This window comes from Ornithodoros turicata, unplaced genomic scaffold (genome assembly GCF_037126465.1).
Source record: "Ornithodoros turicata isolate Travis unplaced genomic scaffold, ASM3712646v1 Chromosome15, whole genome shotgun sequence".
NCBI classification, from domain to species: Eukaryota; Metazoa; Arthropoda; class Arachnida; order Ixodida; family Argasidae; genus Ornithodoros; species Ornithodoros turicata.
In genome coordinates, this window is record NW_026999318.1 from 3,883,815 (window position 1) to 3,896,975 (window position 13,161).

Genomic DNA, 13,161 nt, shown 5'->3' on the forward strand with positions numbered 1-13,161 from the left:
GCGAGATAGGATATGTAAAGTATTAATAACTCTTTATGAAGTAAAGCAACATAAGCACTAAAACGACAGTACATTCTGTAGTTTCTGTAAAGCATACGTTCGCATCAGGACAGTCCCTGTTCAGTATTAGGGGTAATGTGTTTAAAAAAAGAGCACAGTAGACTATCAGATACTAATTTTGAAAAGCGGTTGTTCCTGCGAGCTGATAAAATTCTTGGTAATGCCATTTTCAATTTCACGCTCTTCGTATTCCTTTGATAGCGAATTCCAACTGGGACGTCAAAGTATGTTGGAAGTAACGAGATGCATTTAAGAGTATTTAATGCTCCATCTTAAATACTTTTCAAGATTGGGTATTTAGTACTCTACTCAATTCCTTTTGTGCCCGGTACTCAGTAACATAACTTAAATAGTTTTTGTGAGTATCTTTTACAAGCCTGTGTGTAAGCCTAAACAGTGAGGCCCTAGTCTTTTACATCAGAGACAAAGTGACGGCTGAGCCTTCAAAGGTCCTTGAAAAGTCCTCAAATTTTTGTTCCAAAATTTATTGTGGGACCATGTAGTAGCGTATTTTTGAAGAGGCTGAAGAGTCTTTCATCCAACCATCACTTGCGAACGATGCGTAGACATGGATATCAGATGGACATCTCTGGGAGCTACATGAATAGACGTCCTTAATTCTACATCCGCAGGATATACCGTAACGGGCGTTCGAAGAATTGTCCGAGTAGGGTCCCTGATGGGACGTTGCAGAGAGCATTATCAGAGGAGAGAGAGAAACATGGCAAGGTGTGTCGCGTCGTGAGACTGGACAAGGCTGTTTTCCCGGAATCTAACTATTTAGCCTTGCTAGCGTTCCTCAGTGCCTGTCAATCACCGTGACAGAGCATTAGTTTCCTCTGCCGGAGCTCTTCGAATTCCATCTGTAATGACCATTTAACTAGTGGGAAGCCCCTTGTTCTTTTATCATAGCTTAAGATATTAGAACATAACGAGCAATGATGTGGCCGCCTGCCAGGCTATGTCCCCCTTCCGGCCTCGTGTGTTACTCTGCCCAAATTCTTAGGCCACGTCATGCGTTACTCTGTACATGGTGTTTCCTCTAACGTGTCCAGAAATTATATTTAAAGCGAGCCAGCAAAGAAAAGCAAGTGGCACTTTTCTGCTACTTCAGTAAGAAACAGGTACTGCTTCACTGGTAGCATCTGTTTCTTAGTCATGTAGCTGAAAAGTAGCGCTCGTTTCTCTTATATCGCTCACTTTATATAAAATTTCTGCACACGTTAGAGCAAACACCCTGTATACAGTATACTCTACACCTTCACAAAGGTACTCTGGAGAAAAGCGGCAGTTTCATGAGCTGCTGGTTCATTCGAGAGGAAGTAAGCAAGTAGGCATACTTATATTGGTCCCTCAATTAACATTCTCCTTACTGTGGTCCTGGCGCCCAAAAACGTCTCGCCCTCGATCTTACGTGGTGATCGAACAGTCATATGTGGCTTACTATGCGCATGATGCTGCCTCAAGTATTTTAAACAGATTGCAACTATATTTTTGAGGCATTCAGTACTCTACTCTGATTAATTCCGCTTCTAAGTATTTTACATCGTGCATTGGGTATTCAGTATCCTGTTACCAGAGGCGTCACTAACGGGGTGCGGGGGGTGCGACTGCACGGGGTGTCGCGACGGAAGGGGGTGACGTGCAGCACCAGTACCTCTTTATCTCTGCGGCAATATCAAGAGCCCTCTGCGAGAACGTGCTTTTTTTTCTGCCTCTGGTCTTGTATGAAAGGAAATCCATTATTGGGGAGGGGTGACGCAAAGCGCTCCCGCACAGTGTGACGCGCACCTCATGGCGCCAATATTACATCTATTTCTTATGGTATCCTTACACGTGAAGCCTCATGTTGGAAATTTCAAACAGGCGCTGGATCTTCTGCTTCCACCCTCCTCACAGTACAAGAACTGTTGCTGCTCGAAATGGCAGCGGCTCCCATCATAAGGATCTTGCTCTTAAGTACCAATATATTGCTACGCTAGTCGCCCAGAGTTGTTAACACAGTTTGCTAACACCGTGTCACCGTATTGGGCCGCCGTCCCTCCTCTGCCCTTCCCGTACTCTTCATGAGCGATAAAATTTCTTCCTGTCAAGCGCCGTATCAAAATACCATTGAACAGAGAACCCTGGCTTCATAGTACATGTACAGGAAACTCTCTATATGGCGTCCAGAAGGCTAGCAGAAGCGATAACATTCATCATCCTACGAGGCAGCTGGAAGAACCTTATCCACAAGAACGTATAGCACACCAGCCATTGGTTGCTCCGCATGAGGAAAGATTGTTGCAAAACACGCCCACCTACCCGTGTACATACTTATAACATCCAGAGTCAGTATATTGGCAAACCGACCGCAAGTGTTACGTCCGGTAAGTCCCCTCACGCTCTTCCGTTCTCTCTAACTACATTCTAAGAATGTGTGAAGAATCAGATTCTGCACATCGATTCGTCAACGCATAGATCAGGCAACGATTGTTATGAGAGATATATCGGTGTTGAAATTTTGTTGCGACGACGATTGACCTACTAATGATGCGCATTGTAATAACAAAGATTTGTCGCGGGAAATAAACTCAAAATTTCGTAAACACAATGAAGCCTGAAATACAACGTGTAGCAAACGCTGACTAACGACTCGCGTGTCTTCATTATGAAACTAGCTGCTCCACGTCGCTTGCGAATCCAATAATTCCGCAATTTGTCTCGCTTCAATTCTGCCGCTATGTATGCAAAAGGTCGCCCTGTTGCTCATGATTGCAGATTTAGAAGCTCCTTACCAGAAACTAGGAAGCCTAAGTGAACAGCGACATGAAGCTCTGCGCAATTGTCTTCGTACTTGGCACTATGTTGGGTAAGCGGAGGTTTCGTACGTTATATCGACATAGGAGGGACATATTGTTGAGCTAGAAGGGCTAGGGCGCAGCCGAGCTGGTGCATGGCAACGGAATAGTACCCCGATACCGGGAAAAGGAGAGATTCCAGAGGTAACAGCATACCAGCATTCATTCATTTTCTCCCTTACCCTCTTTGAAATAGTTGTTGTAGTGTAGTCAACAAAGAGTGACTGCTGTGTTTGAGAACGTGTTAACTTTGGCATTCGTTTGCATGTATTGTCGAGTAGCCCACCTTGCTAATAGGCCTCGCGCAACGGGTTAAAGTATTGGCTATGCAACGTATCACCCCCTTCATCATCACTAAACCAACAGAAACTGTTGTCGTCGGCGTTGTTGACAGGCCATCGGTATGTAGGGACACTCATCCGCCGTTGCTAAGAAAGAGCTGTCCTAAATAGAAATATCGGGCCTCGTAAAAAACCTAAGACACTGGCGTACCAAAAACATTTTTCTGTCCGTTTTTTCCTCGGCGTAGAAAGAATTGCCCAGAATTTCCACTCACACACAAAAAAAAAAGAAAAAAGAAAAGAAAAAGAAACTATAAAGTGTCGGCAAAATATAACGCATAACCGAGGCCAAAGTGGCCTGTCTAGTCGTTCTAGTCAAGTGTTTTTGAGATTGCAGTTGATAACTAAAGCAGCGGCAATTATTCGTGCCTTTCCTACTCCTTTTCTTCTGTCTCTTTTTCCTTCCGGTGGGTTCCACCTTGTTATTAGCGTGGCAAAAAGGAGCTATCAGGATAACAACCATCAAGATCCCGCAAGAGGCTGCCCACATTCCCGCCACGTACCCGCCATTTCACGCACAGTACGTCTTAAAGTCATCCCTCATGGATAGCCTCCCCCACTCCCTATTGGAGGAACCGACAGCTACCATACCATACTGCACTATGTATTGGAATCCTGTAACCCAGTGGTTTCCAAACTTCGCCCCACATCACCTCCAAGGCCCATAAAAATATAGAAGACATCGCCACGATGCTGGACACCTTCCTATTTCATCCCATGAACGTTAGGCTAAAGGATTTACGCTGACATTTGACCGGAGCAACATACAGAGCGAGTTCCCTCCTGTTTGCTACCCTACACAAATATCACATTATTTTAAGTGAACATGAAATGAATAGGAGTGAACATAACATGAAATATCCTTGTAGTAAACGGAGCCGATGTGGCTTCAATCCGAATCTAATCCCGAAGCAATGACGGTTTGAACGTGTGGCTTCAATCCGAATCTAATCCCGAAGCAATAACGGGTTGAACGTGTGGTTTCTATATGAATGAAGGAACTGTTTCGTACGCTAATGTTGTTTACGCAGTTCTTTCCAAATTCTCCTGCAGCGGTCGCGTCTGCCGAGTGCCCGAAAGAGCAAGGCTTCATTATGACTTTGGAGTGCGCTTACACGCTGAGACTAGACCCTAGTCATCGTGATGTCATCGAATGGGATGTAACGGACCTGTCAGACCCGTCACAATTCAGGGCCATCTGCTGGTATGAATGTCCTTCATATTGAAAAAAACTTGTCCTATCACTAATATTGACTTACGGTCGTACCTATGAGTTACACTCCCATACTAAGGAACAGGGCTTCTGCATATTTGGAATAAAAGTACCAAAAAAATATGTGAAACAATAAATTGTTTCAGCCATTTAATCAGAAAGCACATTTTTTGCGTGTCAGATGAACGACATGCCAGAAAAAGCAGTGCGAAAAAGTGGTAGCCAAAAAAGACGTGCCAGAAAAAGTAAAACACGAGATTTTTTCAATCATATATCAACAATGTATCATGATTATTGGCATCTTCCTAATGAAAGTACGAAAATCTTCAACGGGGTATAACCAAACATCGCAGTTTTCATTATAATGGAAAGTGTATTTGTTGTCCGCACAGTGCGCTGGAAACTGGAGATAGGTCACATTAGGATAATTAAGGCTTTAACAAAATGGCACTTTGGTAAAGTGGTGTTCAATTTGATCGCACAAAAAGCAGCCCTGCGGGGCAGCACTGCAGTCTGGAACGAACGAGTGATACGAAGTCGAAGAGCACTGAGTGCAATGCAAAACTGTGGTCCCACAATATTCCAACTTCCGTATCATTGTCCCCTGAGCAACGTGCAGCCAGTCTAAGCAGGCAGGTCGCAGGTCGCTCGTCTTGTAGTTCTGTGTAAGGCACGTGTCTTCGGTACACTCTTGTTCTGATCGACTAGTGTGTACGGTATGCTACTGTGATTGGAGGAGGATGCGCTCTCGAGCTCACCAAACCGTGGGCAAAGAAAGTATTCTGCGTTAGAAGTAGTCACGTCCGATTCGAAACGCATATATATAAGAGCATTGTTTATATCTTTATTTCCCTTCACAGTTACCTGGATGCACTAGAGATGTGTTTGAAGTATAGCCTACAGGGAGAGTGCTCATACGCTGCTGACAAAATATTTCAACAGCACCGAGATGCACTAGTGGGTGACCTGTCCTGTGCCGACAAATGTTGAGAAGCGAAATGTACCCACATTCCACAGAACTACACGTGCCAGGGCATATTGTACGAAATAAATCGACAGTTGGCATGCAGCAGTTGACATGTTTATTCGAAATAAACCAGCAAATTCATTCCACAATGTACGTCTAGCGGTTCAGCCCAATCCTTTAGCAGCTGAACGCGCACGTAATCTCACAGAACGACTAGAAATATGGTAACCTGACCGCAGTGGTGTACGTCGGTGCTACTAATAGCGTTGCGACTGTATTGAGTACTTATTTTGATAGCGGAGGAGCGGTTCCGCTGCGGTTTAGATGTGTAGCGAAAGCGTAATTTCCGCTACAAATCTGAGCAGAGCAAATGGTGTTCCGCTACCGCTACTTTTGAGATACAAAAGAAAAGTGAAAGGGTGAACTAGGTAAGGAACTTTGACTATGCGGAACGAGAGCGATGCTAACAGTCCGAAAACTAGCATCGTCCACTGCGCATTCCGCCGACACTGGAGCAATCCACGATGGTTTACGGCGTGTTTCAGTTTCTGTCTGGTTCAGTGTCTGGTTCACTGCCGTCACTCTGTAGTATTTTTCGTTTCCACGAGGAGAAAGAAAACGGAAGTCTTGTTTTCAAGTGTCTTGTGTGTGCTCCAAGAGAAAAGTGTATCTCCGCTTAAATGGTCTCCACATCTAATTTAAAGAAACACACGTGAAGGTATGTGTACCCCATTACTTTACATGCGCGATTACAGTGGTAACTTACGCATGTTGCTTTGTGTGTGTGTGTGTATATATACCAGGTTGCTTGCTTCTATTCATCGCAGGCCGCGTAAAAGCATGTATGACTTACCGAAGCAAGCATATTAAAATGAGGCCCTTCTGTCAAAGCCATTAATTTGTCTAAAAAAGTATCGTCTTCATGTACACCTCAGTGTAGAAGCGCGACATAAAAGTATCAAGCAAATGCCACTGTACAACATAATGCAAACCAGGGATGAAAGAAACATAGCTATACAATCACAGACAAAAAAAAATCCTGAAAGACATGGATGGTAGTCAGAGCGACCGGTCATTCGAAAACGCGCGTTGCACCATCACAACCGTCGTTCAGTTGAGCTTGGGGTAAGAAGAGTTTATCGTAGCTAAACTTGCAAGAAACAATTTGTTTTAATCATTGTTGAGGTAAACGGCGCGCGGACAAAAGCTCACCCGTGAGCCGTCGAACGCGGACAAAAGCTCACCACGTCGTGGCCAATATCTCGTCTTGAGTGCTTATTACTTCCCTGGCATTGTGATGTATAAACTTGTGATCAGGAGCGGATTTAAGGGTCTGTCATGGGGGGGGGGGGGGGTCTTCAGGAAATTTCGTGCTTTGCGGCACGGCATCATCCAGGAGATAAGGTTTTTACATAGGGAACACAGCCGTATGGGGGGCGGTCGCCCCCCCCCTCTTAAATCCGCCCCTGCTTGTGATCTACCCTTCATCTATTATTCATCTTTCATTATATCGGCGGTATGTTGCCCGCGGGTGGGGGTAGATATTGCGTCCTTTTTTCTCTGGAATTTTCGCAACGATACGATATCCGTGATTTGAAGTCACACTGAGCACACTGAGCTTCGGCAAAGAGATCCAGGCGGGACACCATTCGCCTGCAGGAGCGTCTGAAACATCTGTGCGAGCAGTACCTGGACCACCGGGATCTGTTCAGGCCAGAGTTCGAGGTAACTCGTTACTGTAACTAAGTTCCTTTTTTTTTGGTAACTTGTAACTTAACTCGGTACTTTTGCGCCATGGTAACTTTCAGAGGAACTCGTTCCTTTTTCAGGTAACTTTGCCAAAGTAACTTAAGTTAAGTTCCAACTTACTTTTAACTCGCTTTTCACTCACGTCCACATATTTTCTTGCTTTCGCTTCGGTTTCTTCATGGCATTTTTTTGCCATAAAACGTGATATTCAATCAATGACAGTATTTTATTCAGGAAGTAAGAACCGCTGCCATTGAAATGAAGCTGAACCATTGTGCGCCCACAGGGAGTAAGATGCAAAGCGTTCGAATAGACCTCTACCAGAGAAACGTCATCATGACATTGGTAGACAGACTGAAACTGAAACAAATCGGAAGGAGAGGGCTGGGTTCCACGAACGGGCACTTGTTCGCTGCCTCCCACGGAAAGAAAAGCAGGACCGAGGGTCGCGTCCCTTTAAGGGACCATATCGTAATCCCCACAAGACCGTGGTTTTCGGGCGCGACCTTGTTCATCTCCAGCTTCGAGCGTAGTCCAATTCTACCAAATTTGTGGCTCTGTCGAACACTATGACGTCATTTGTTTACAAACGGGGAGAGGTGTATTGTTGGACATAAACGTCAACGATCTAAGCGTGTTGCACTCCTCCGCAGGCATCTCAAGGTCTAACTCAACTGGTCACGCGCGCTGCACCTGCGTAATGCTATTTTGTGTCCGAAGTAACTTGGAAGTAACTCGTTCTTTCTTTTAAGTAACTCAGTAACTGCGAGTTACATTTCAGGATGAAGAACTTCGTTATTAACTTAGTTACATTTTGCACACAGTAACTTAACTTGTAACGAGTTCTTTTTTGACCGGTAACTTCTCAATCTATGGTTCAGGCACCAACAGTCTGTGGGGAGCTGCATTCGCTTCTTAAACCTCCTAAGGGCAAGAATAAATATTTCGAGTTTCAAAAACTTCTATCTTCGAGTGTGTGAGCGTTCGCTATCCTTCCACCTTTTTGCCGTGTATAAATCATAAATATAAGGATAATATTAAAAGGCGAAAGAAGCCATAAGCAATAAGTTGAGAGCAAATAGTAAGTTTGTACGTTAAAATGCACGGAACTCACTAGTGGAAACTAAGGAGAAGCAATTTCCCGCGACGCGGTGAGCTTTTGCCGGTGAGTTTTTGTCTGTTGAGCTTTAGTCCTGGAACCGAGGTAAACAGGTAGCTCGTCACGGTAGCTTGGCAATACAATTTATTTTTCGTATCCTTCCTTGCAGAAGATTCAGGGACAAGCCAGATTAGTTGAGGCCGAAGCCACCCCGTGGCGTATCGAAGATAAACTCTCTCCCTGCACCCCCCCCCTTTTGCACATTCGTCCAGGTCGTCGCGCACACCCTTTCCGATATTATTAACAGATTTATTTATTAAAGCCCCTCTTACATACACTAGAGATAACATCTATCGCATCCAGCTGCCCGATTTCCATATAGATATTTGAAGGGATACGGTCTCCTGAACTCCACCTAGAAAGCTTCCCATGCAGGATTGTTAAGAAACTAAGTAAAACAAAAACAGCTTGATTAAGAAAGATGAATGAGGAGTTTCATCGCCAGGGGCGATACTCTAGCCCCTTGCAAGTATTCAGCTATACTTTTGTACATATATTTAGTGGAATATTACATGCATTTATGTGTAGGTATTTGTATTTGTAACAGAATTACTTACTAACTTGCAGATTAGTTTTCCGAGTACTTACGACAATGACTAGCAAAGCATTGCCAGATTTGTGCTATAAGTCGATGAGTCGTCTCAGCTATCCAGTCCGTGCCTACCCAGTTTGCTCATAGCAAAGACATTTTTGTATGCGAGACAATTGGTGTTCTGAGGCTGGAACACATAGAAAGGACAACTACATACAAAGCCTCAAGTGCCTAAGAAATGAATGATGAAAGATGGAAGTCACTGGAAAAGGTTAGCCAGCTGCAGGACTCGAACCCACATCTTCTGGATTACCGGTTCAGGGCTCTTCCATCCTTCATCATTAATTTCTTAGGAACTTGAGGCTTTGTATGTATTTGTCCTTTCAATGTGCCCCAGCCTCAGAACATCAATTGTCTCACGTTCAACACTTGCCGTTTGCGTCGAACCCGTCGTATGAACGTGTGTATGAGTCAGGAAAATGTAAGAGTGAAAGGGGGACCGGTAGTCCAGAAGATGTGGGTTCGACTCCTACAGCTGGCTAACCTTTTCAGTGACTTCCATCTATAACATTTTTGTACCTAGAGGTAATGAACAAACGGAGACACAGGCAGAGACGATACGTGGAGATAGAGAGACGATACGATACACATGTACAAGTGCTCATGCGTGGAATCTTTGTCTGTGTTTTTTATTATGTTGTTATAACCACCAATCTCAAGTCGTCTTAGCGTTATATATTTTGTAGTGCACATCGCGTACATGCATGTAATTAATAAAAAAAAGAAAGTTGAAAAAAAATACTTTAGATTAGTTTTATGAATCATGTATCAAATGGCGCTAAGTACTGATTTAATTTTTTGGAACACACAATAGGATAATTGCCACTGAAATACTTTTTCGACGTTTAACTGCCCTCTCCCCGTGTCATCATCCATCACAAAACAGAAAGGCAAAAGAATCGAGCAAATATGGATGTGCGTTCGATTCCGGTCAGGGGTGCATGGGCAGTAATACTAGTTACTCATATTATAACACTAATGCATAATACTCCAAAAAACACGTATTATGATACTAATAGAAATACTTTTTGAAATTGTGTATTATAATACATTGTGGTAATAAAAGAATCCATAACTTTTTGAAAAGTCCAGTGCCCGTACATACCATTTAGTTCACAATTTACAGTGTCTGTTCTATGGAAGAACAGATGCATTACTGACTATTTGGCTTTATGAACATGTTCTTGAAAATGCGATCGAAGCGATGTGCTACAAGTGCTACATTGAGGATACTCCAGTTAACACTCAAAACATTTGATTTGGCTTTTTGTGGCGCATTAGCCACTAAGGCCTTAATGCGCCAAATACTACAACACTCAAAACAGCCACAGAGCCACAACTCTTGAAAATGCCACAAAGGAAAAACTTGAATTTGTTAGCAGTAGATGTGGCACACTCTCTTCTTAACACATCAAATGAACACTAAAATGCACAGAAAAGTCATCTGGTGCATCGTTTCGTAGTGTAAATAACGATTACTAGAAAAATCGCCAAACTAACTCATAAAACGGCCACACAGACACTACTTTAAACCGTACAACAGTCAACCACAACAAACGTTCTTATCTAGCAGGGCAGGAAGTCCTTAGAGCAGGGTAGTTGATCGATGCTCAAAAAGTTCGGGTAAGGTATTAGGCTCCCCACGATTCCCACGTCGATACCAGGTCTGCTCCGAACAGGACACGACACTATATGCACAGGCGAAACTGAACAAGACATTCCTTCAGGGATGTGCAGTAGTTAACTACTTGTAGATGAACTACTAGTTATACTACTGCATTGTAGTTAAAACTAGCTAGAAACTACTTGCAAAAATGGTGGTTACAACTACTAGTTGAACTTATTTTGTATAACTAACTACAGTAGACAGGTTACAGCGGGCTACAACCACTTCGCATTTTTTCACTTACCCAACAAACCATCTACATTATAGGGATGTCCTATGGGCATATCGACCTGGATGTTGCGACGACTACAGGGCGTCCATAAAAGTCTTGTAGACGTCTCTGGGACCGTCAAAGTTGCATCCATGGCTCTCCATGATAGGTCCACAGGACGCCTTTGTTGACGTCTTTGGGACTGTGCTAGGCGATTTTTAAGTAGTGCAGTTTTGTGTATTGCACTGCTGCTACTTGCACCAGAATGTTGTCACCAGTTGTCTTGCACCCGTTGTCTGTTATTTCCTCCCTGTCTCGGGTCTTCACGTCACCAGTATGAACCAGCTAGTATGCGTCCTTTCACTATTATCGATTGCTAAATGCAGCCTTTTTATGTGAGACCCTTTTCACAGTTCAGGTAGAGAGCAATAGCTAGTAATTATTATTTATTGTGTATGCTTAATAGAAAATATCACTTTCAAATATATTGTATCACATCTTGAATATGACTGATATGAGATAAGAAGACTTGAATATATTATATATATATATATATATATTGTATCACAGCTTTTTATATTTGTAACAGTACATACAGGGTGGGTGCTATAAAAGGTCAGTTGTAGAAATAGCGGGACAGAACAAGGGTCCGTGCTGAGCGGCTGCCAGGAATCAACTGGGGCGCACTCATTTATTCTTCGTCCTTCCTTTCTAGCTTGGCCACCAAGGGCGCTACAGGGCTTCCCCCCAGACCGTACTTAAAAGGAACGGTCGACGTATCTAAGGCCCAAGTGACACGTTTGGTTGGTGTACCCTGATGTGGGGGGGGGGGGGAGAGGAGCTGTCGAGGGTAAGGGAAGTGGACGACGGGAGGCAGGACGCTATGTAGGCGTGCTTGACTCGATCGAGGGCGACGGAGTTCCGACTTGCCGTTGATCTCAATATGCACAGTCTTGGGTGTCCGGGATAAGACGGAATAGGGACCGGTGTAAGACGGCGTCAGCGAGGGCTTCGTACGGTCGTTTCTGACGAAAACACGCGTCGCCGTGCTTAGGTCCTGGCTAACGAAGACTGTGCGGCGTGTGGGCATGCGAGGTGGGACGGGAGTGACGTGTCGGAATAACTCATTTAGGTCCCGAACGTAGTCACTGGGAGATGGGCGCGGTTGATCGGCGCTTGGGGTGAGGAAGTCTCCAGGAAGGCGTAGAGGGGAACCATACACGAGCTCGGCTGGTGCGCACCGGAGGTCCTGCTTGACAGCGACGCGCATGCCGAGCAGCGCAAAAGGAAGATGTTGGGCCCAGCGTAATCGGGAGGGTTGCGCAGTGAGGGCTACATTCAACTGGCGGTGGAGGCGCTCAACCAAACCATTCGCCGCTGGGTGGTAGGCGGTTGTCTGGATATGGTGCGCTCCGAGGAGGCTGGTGAGTGCTGAGAAGAGGGCACAACGGAACTGTGGACCCCGGTCCGTTGTGACAGTGGATGGACAGCAGAACCGTGCTACCCATGTGGTCACGAAGGCTTCGGCGACGGTTTGGGCTGAGATATCTGCTAAGGGAACAGCCTCTGCCACCTTGTATACCGATCCACACAAGTCAGGATGTACTTGTAACCGTGGGATGTGGGTAGTGGGCCGACTATATCGACATGAACGTGGTCGAATCGGGCTCGCGGCGGAAGGAAGGTGTGCAGCTGGGTTTTCGTGTGCCGCCGAACTTTCGAGCGCTCAGTAGTCGCAAGTTCTCACCCATCGCTGCACGTCTTTATGGATGCCTGGCCAAACGTATCGTGCCGTGAGACGCTTCTGAGAAGCGCGGACACCAGGGTGGGCTAGATTATGGGCAGCGTCGAAGATCTTCCTGCGGAGTGCGACAGGAATAAATGGACGGTTTTTGCCTGTGGTTGTGTCACAAAGCACAGACATCGTCGTCGACGGTATGGGGACAAGACGAAGGGTAAGCGATGTCTGAGGGGCAGCTTGGAGCTCGCGGACCTCGAAATCATCCAGTTGGGCTGCGGCGATGTCCTCAGGGCTTATCGGGCGAGGCGCGGTGATGTTATCGATTCTAGATAAAGCATCCGCGGCGCTGTTATGGACACCATGGACATGTCGGATATCGGTTGTGAACTCCGGAATGCAGGCGAGGTGCCGAGTTTCTCGTGGCAGATAGTCATTTCGGTTGTTCCGGAACACAAATGCAAGGGGCTTGTGGTCCGTTAAGATGTGAAAGGTCCGGCCCTCGAGGAAGTGACGGAAGTGGTGGACTGCTGCATATATTGCGAGAAGGTCCCGGCTGAAAACGCTGTGTCTGGTCTGGGCATTGTTAAGCAGTTGGGAGAAGTACGCCACTGGGTGCCATATG

The 13,161-nt window shown here is 45.2% G+C and overlaps 1 protein-coding gene across 1 annotated transcript; it reads left to right on the forward strand.

Moving 5' to 3' along the window:
- Positions 1 to 2,235: 2,235 nt before the first annotated feature.
- LOC135372498 (uncharacterized) lies at positions 2,236 to 5,523 on the forward strand. The gene is made up of 4 exons (XM_064606104.1): positions 2,236 to 2,429; positions 2,821 to 2,911; positions 4,295 to 4,445; positions 5,315 to 5,523. The coding sequence occupies exons 2-4, from the start codon at positions 2,869 to 2,871 to the stop codon at positions 5,442 to 5,444; spliced, it is 324 nt and encodes a 107-aa protein (XP_064462174.1). The 5' UTR covers positions 2,236 to 2,429; positions 2,821 to 2,868; the 3' UTR covers positions 5,445 to 5,523.
- The last annotated feature ends 7,638 nt before the right edge of the window (positions 5,524 to 13,161 follow it).

What these genes read in the sequence shown, in the direction of transcription:
- LOC135372498 (XM_064606104.1), top strand. Translation starts at nt 2,869, where the DNA reads ATGAAGCTCTGCGCAATTGTCTTCGTACTTGGCACTATGTTGG. An exon ending in CGTACTTGGCACTATGTTGG is followed by an intron (nt 2,912 to 4,294) that starts GTAAGCGGAGGT and finishes ATTCTCCTGCAG; the next exon opens with CGGTCGCGTCTGCCGAGTGC. An exon ending in CAATTCAGGGCCATCTGCTG is followed by an intron (nt 4,446 to 5,314) that starts GTATGAATGTCC and finishes TTCCCTTCACAG; the next exon opens with TTACCTGGATGCACTAGAGA.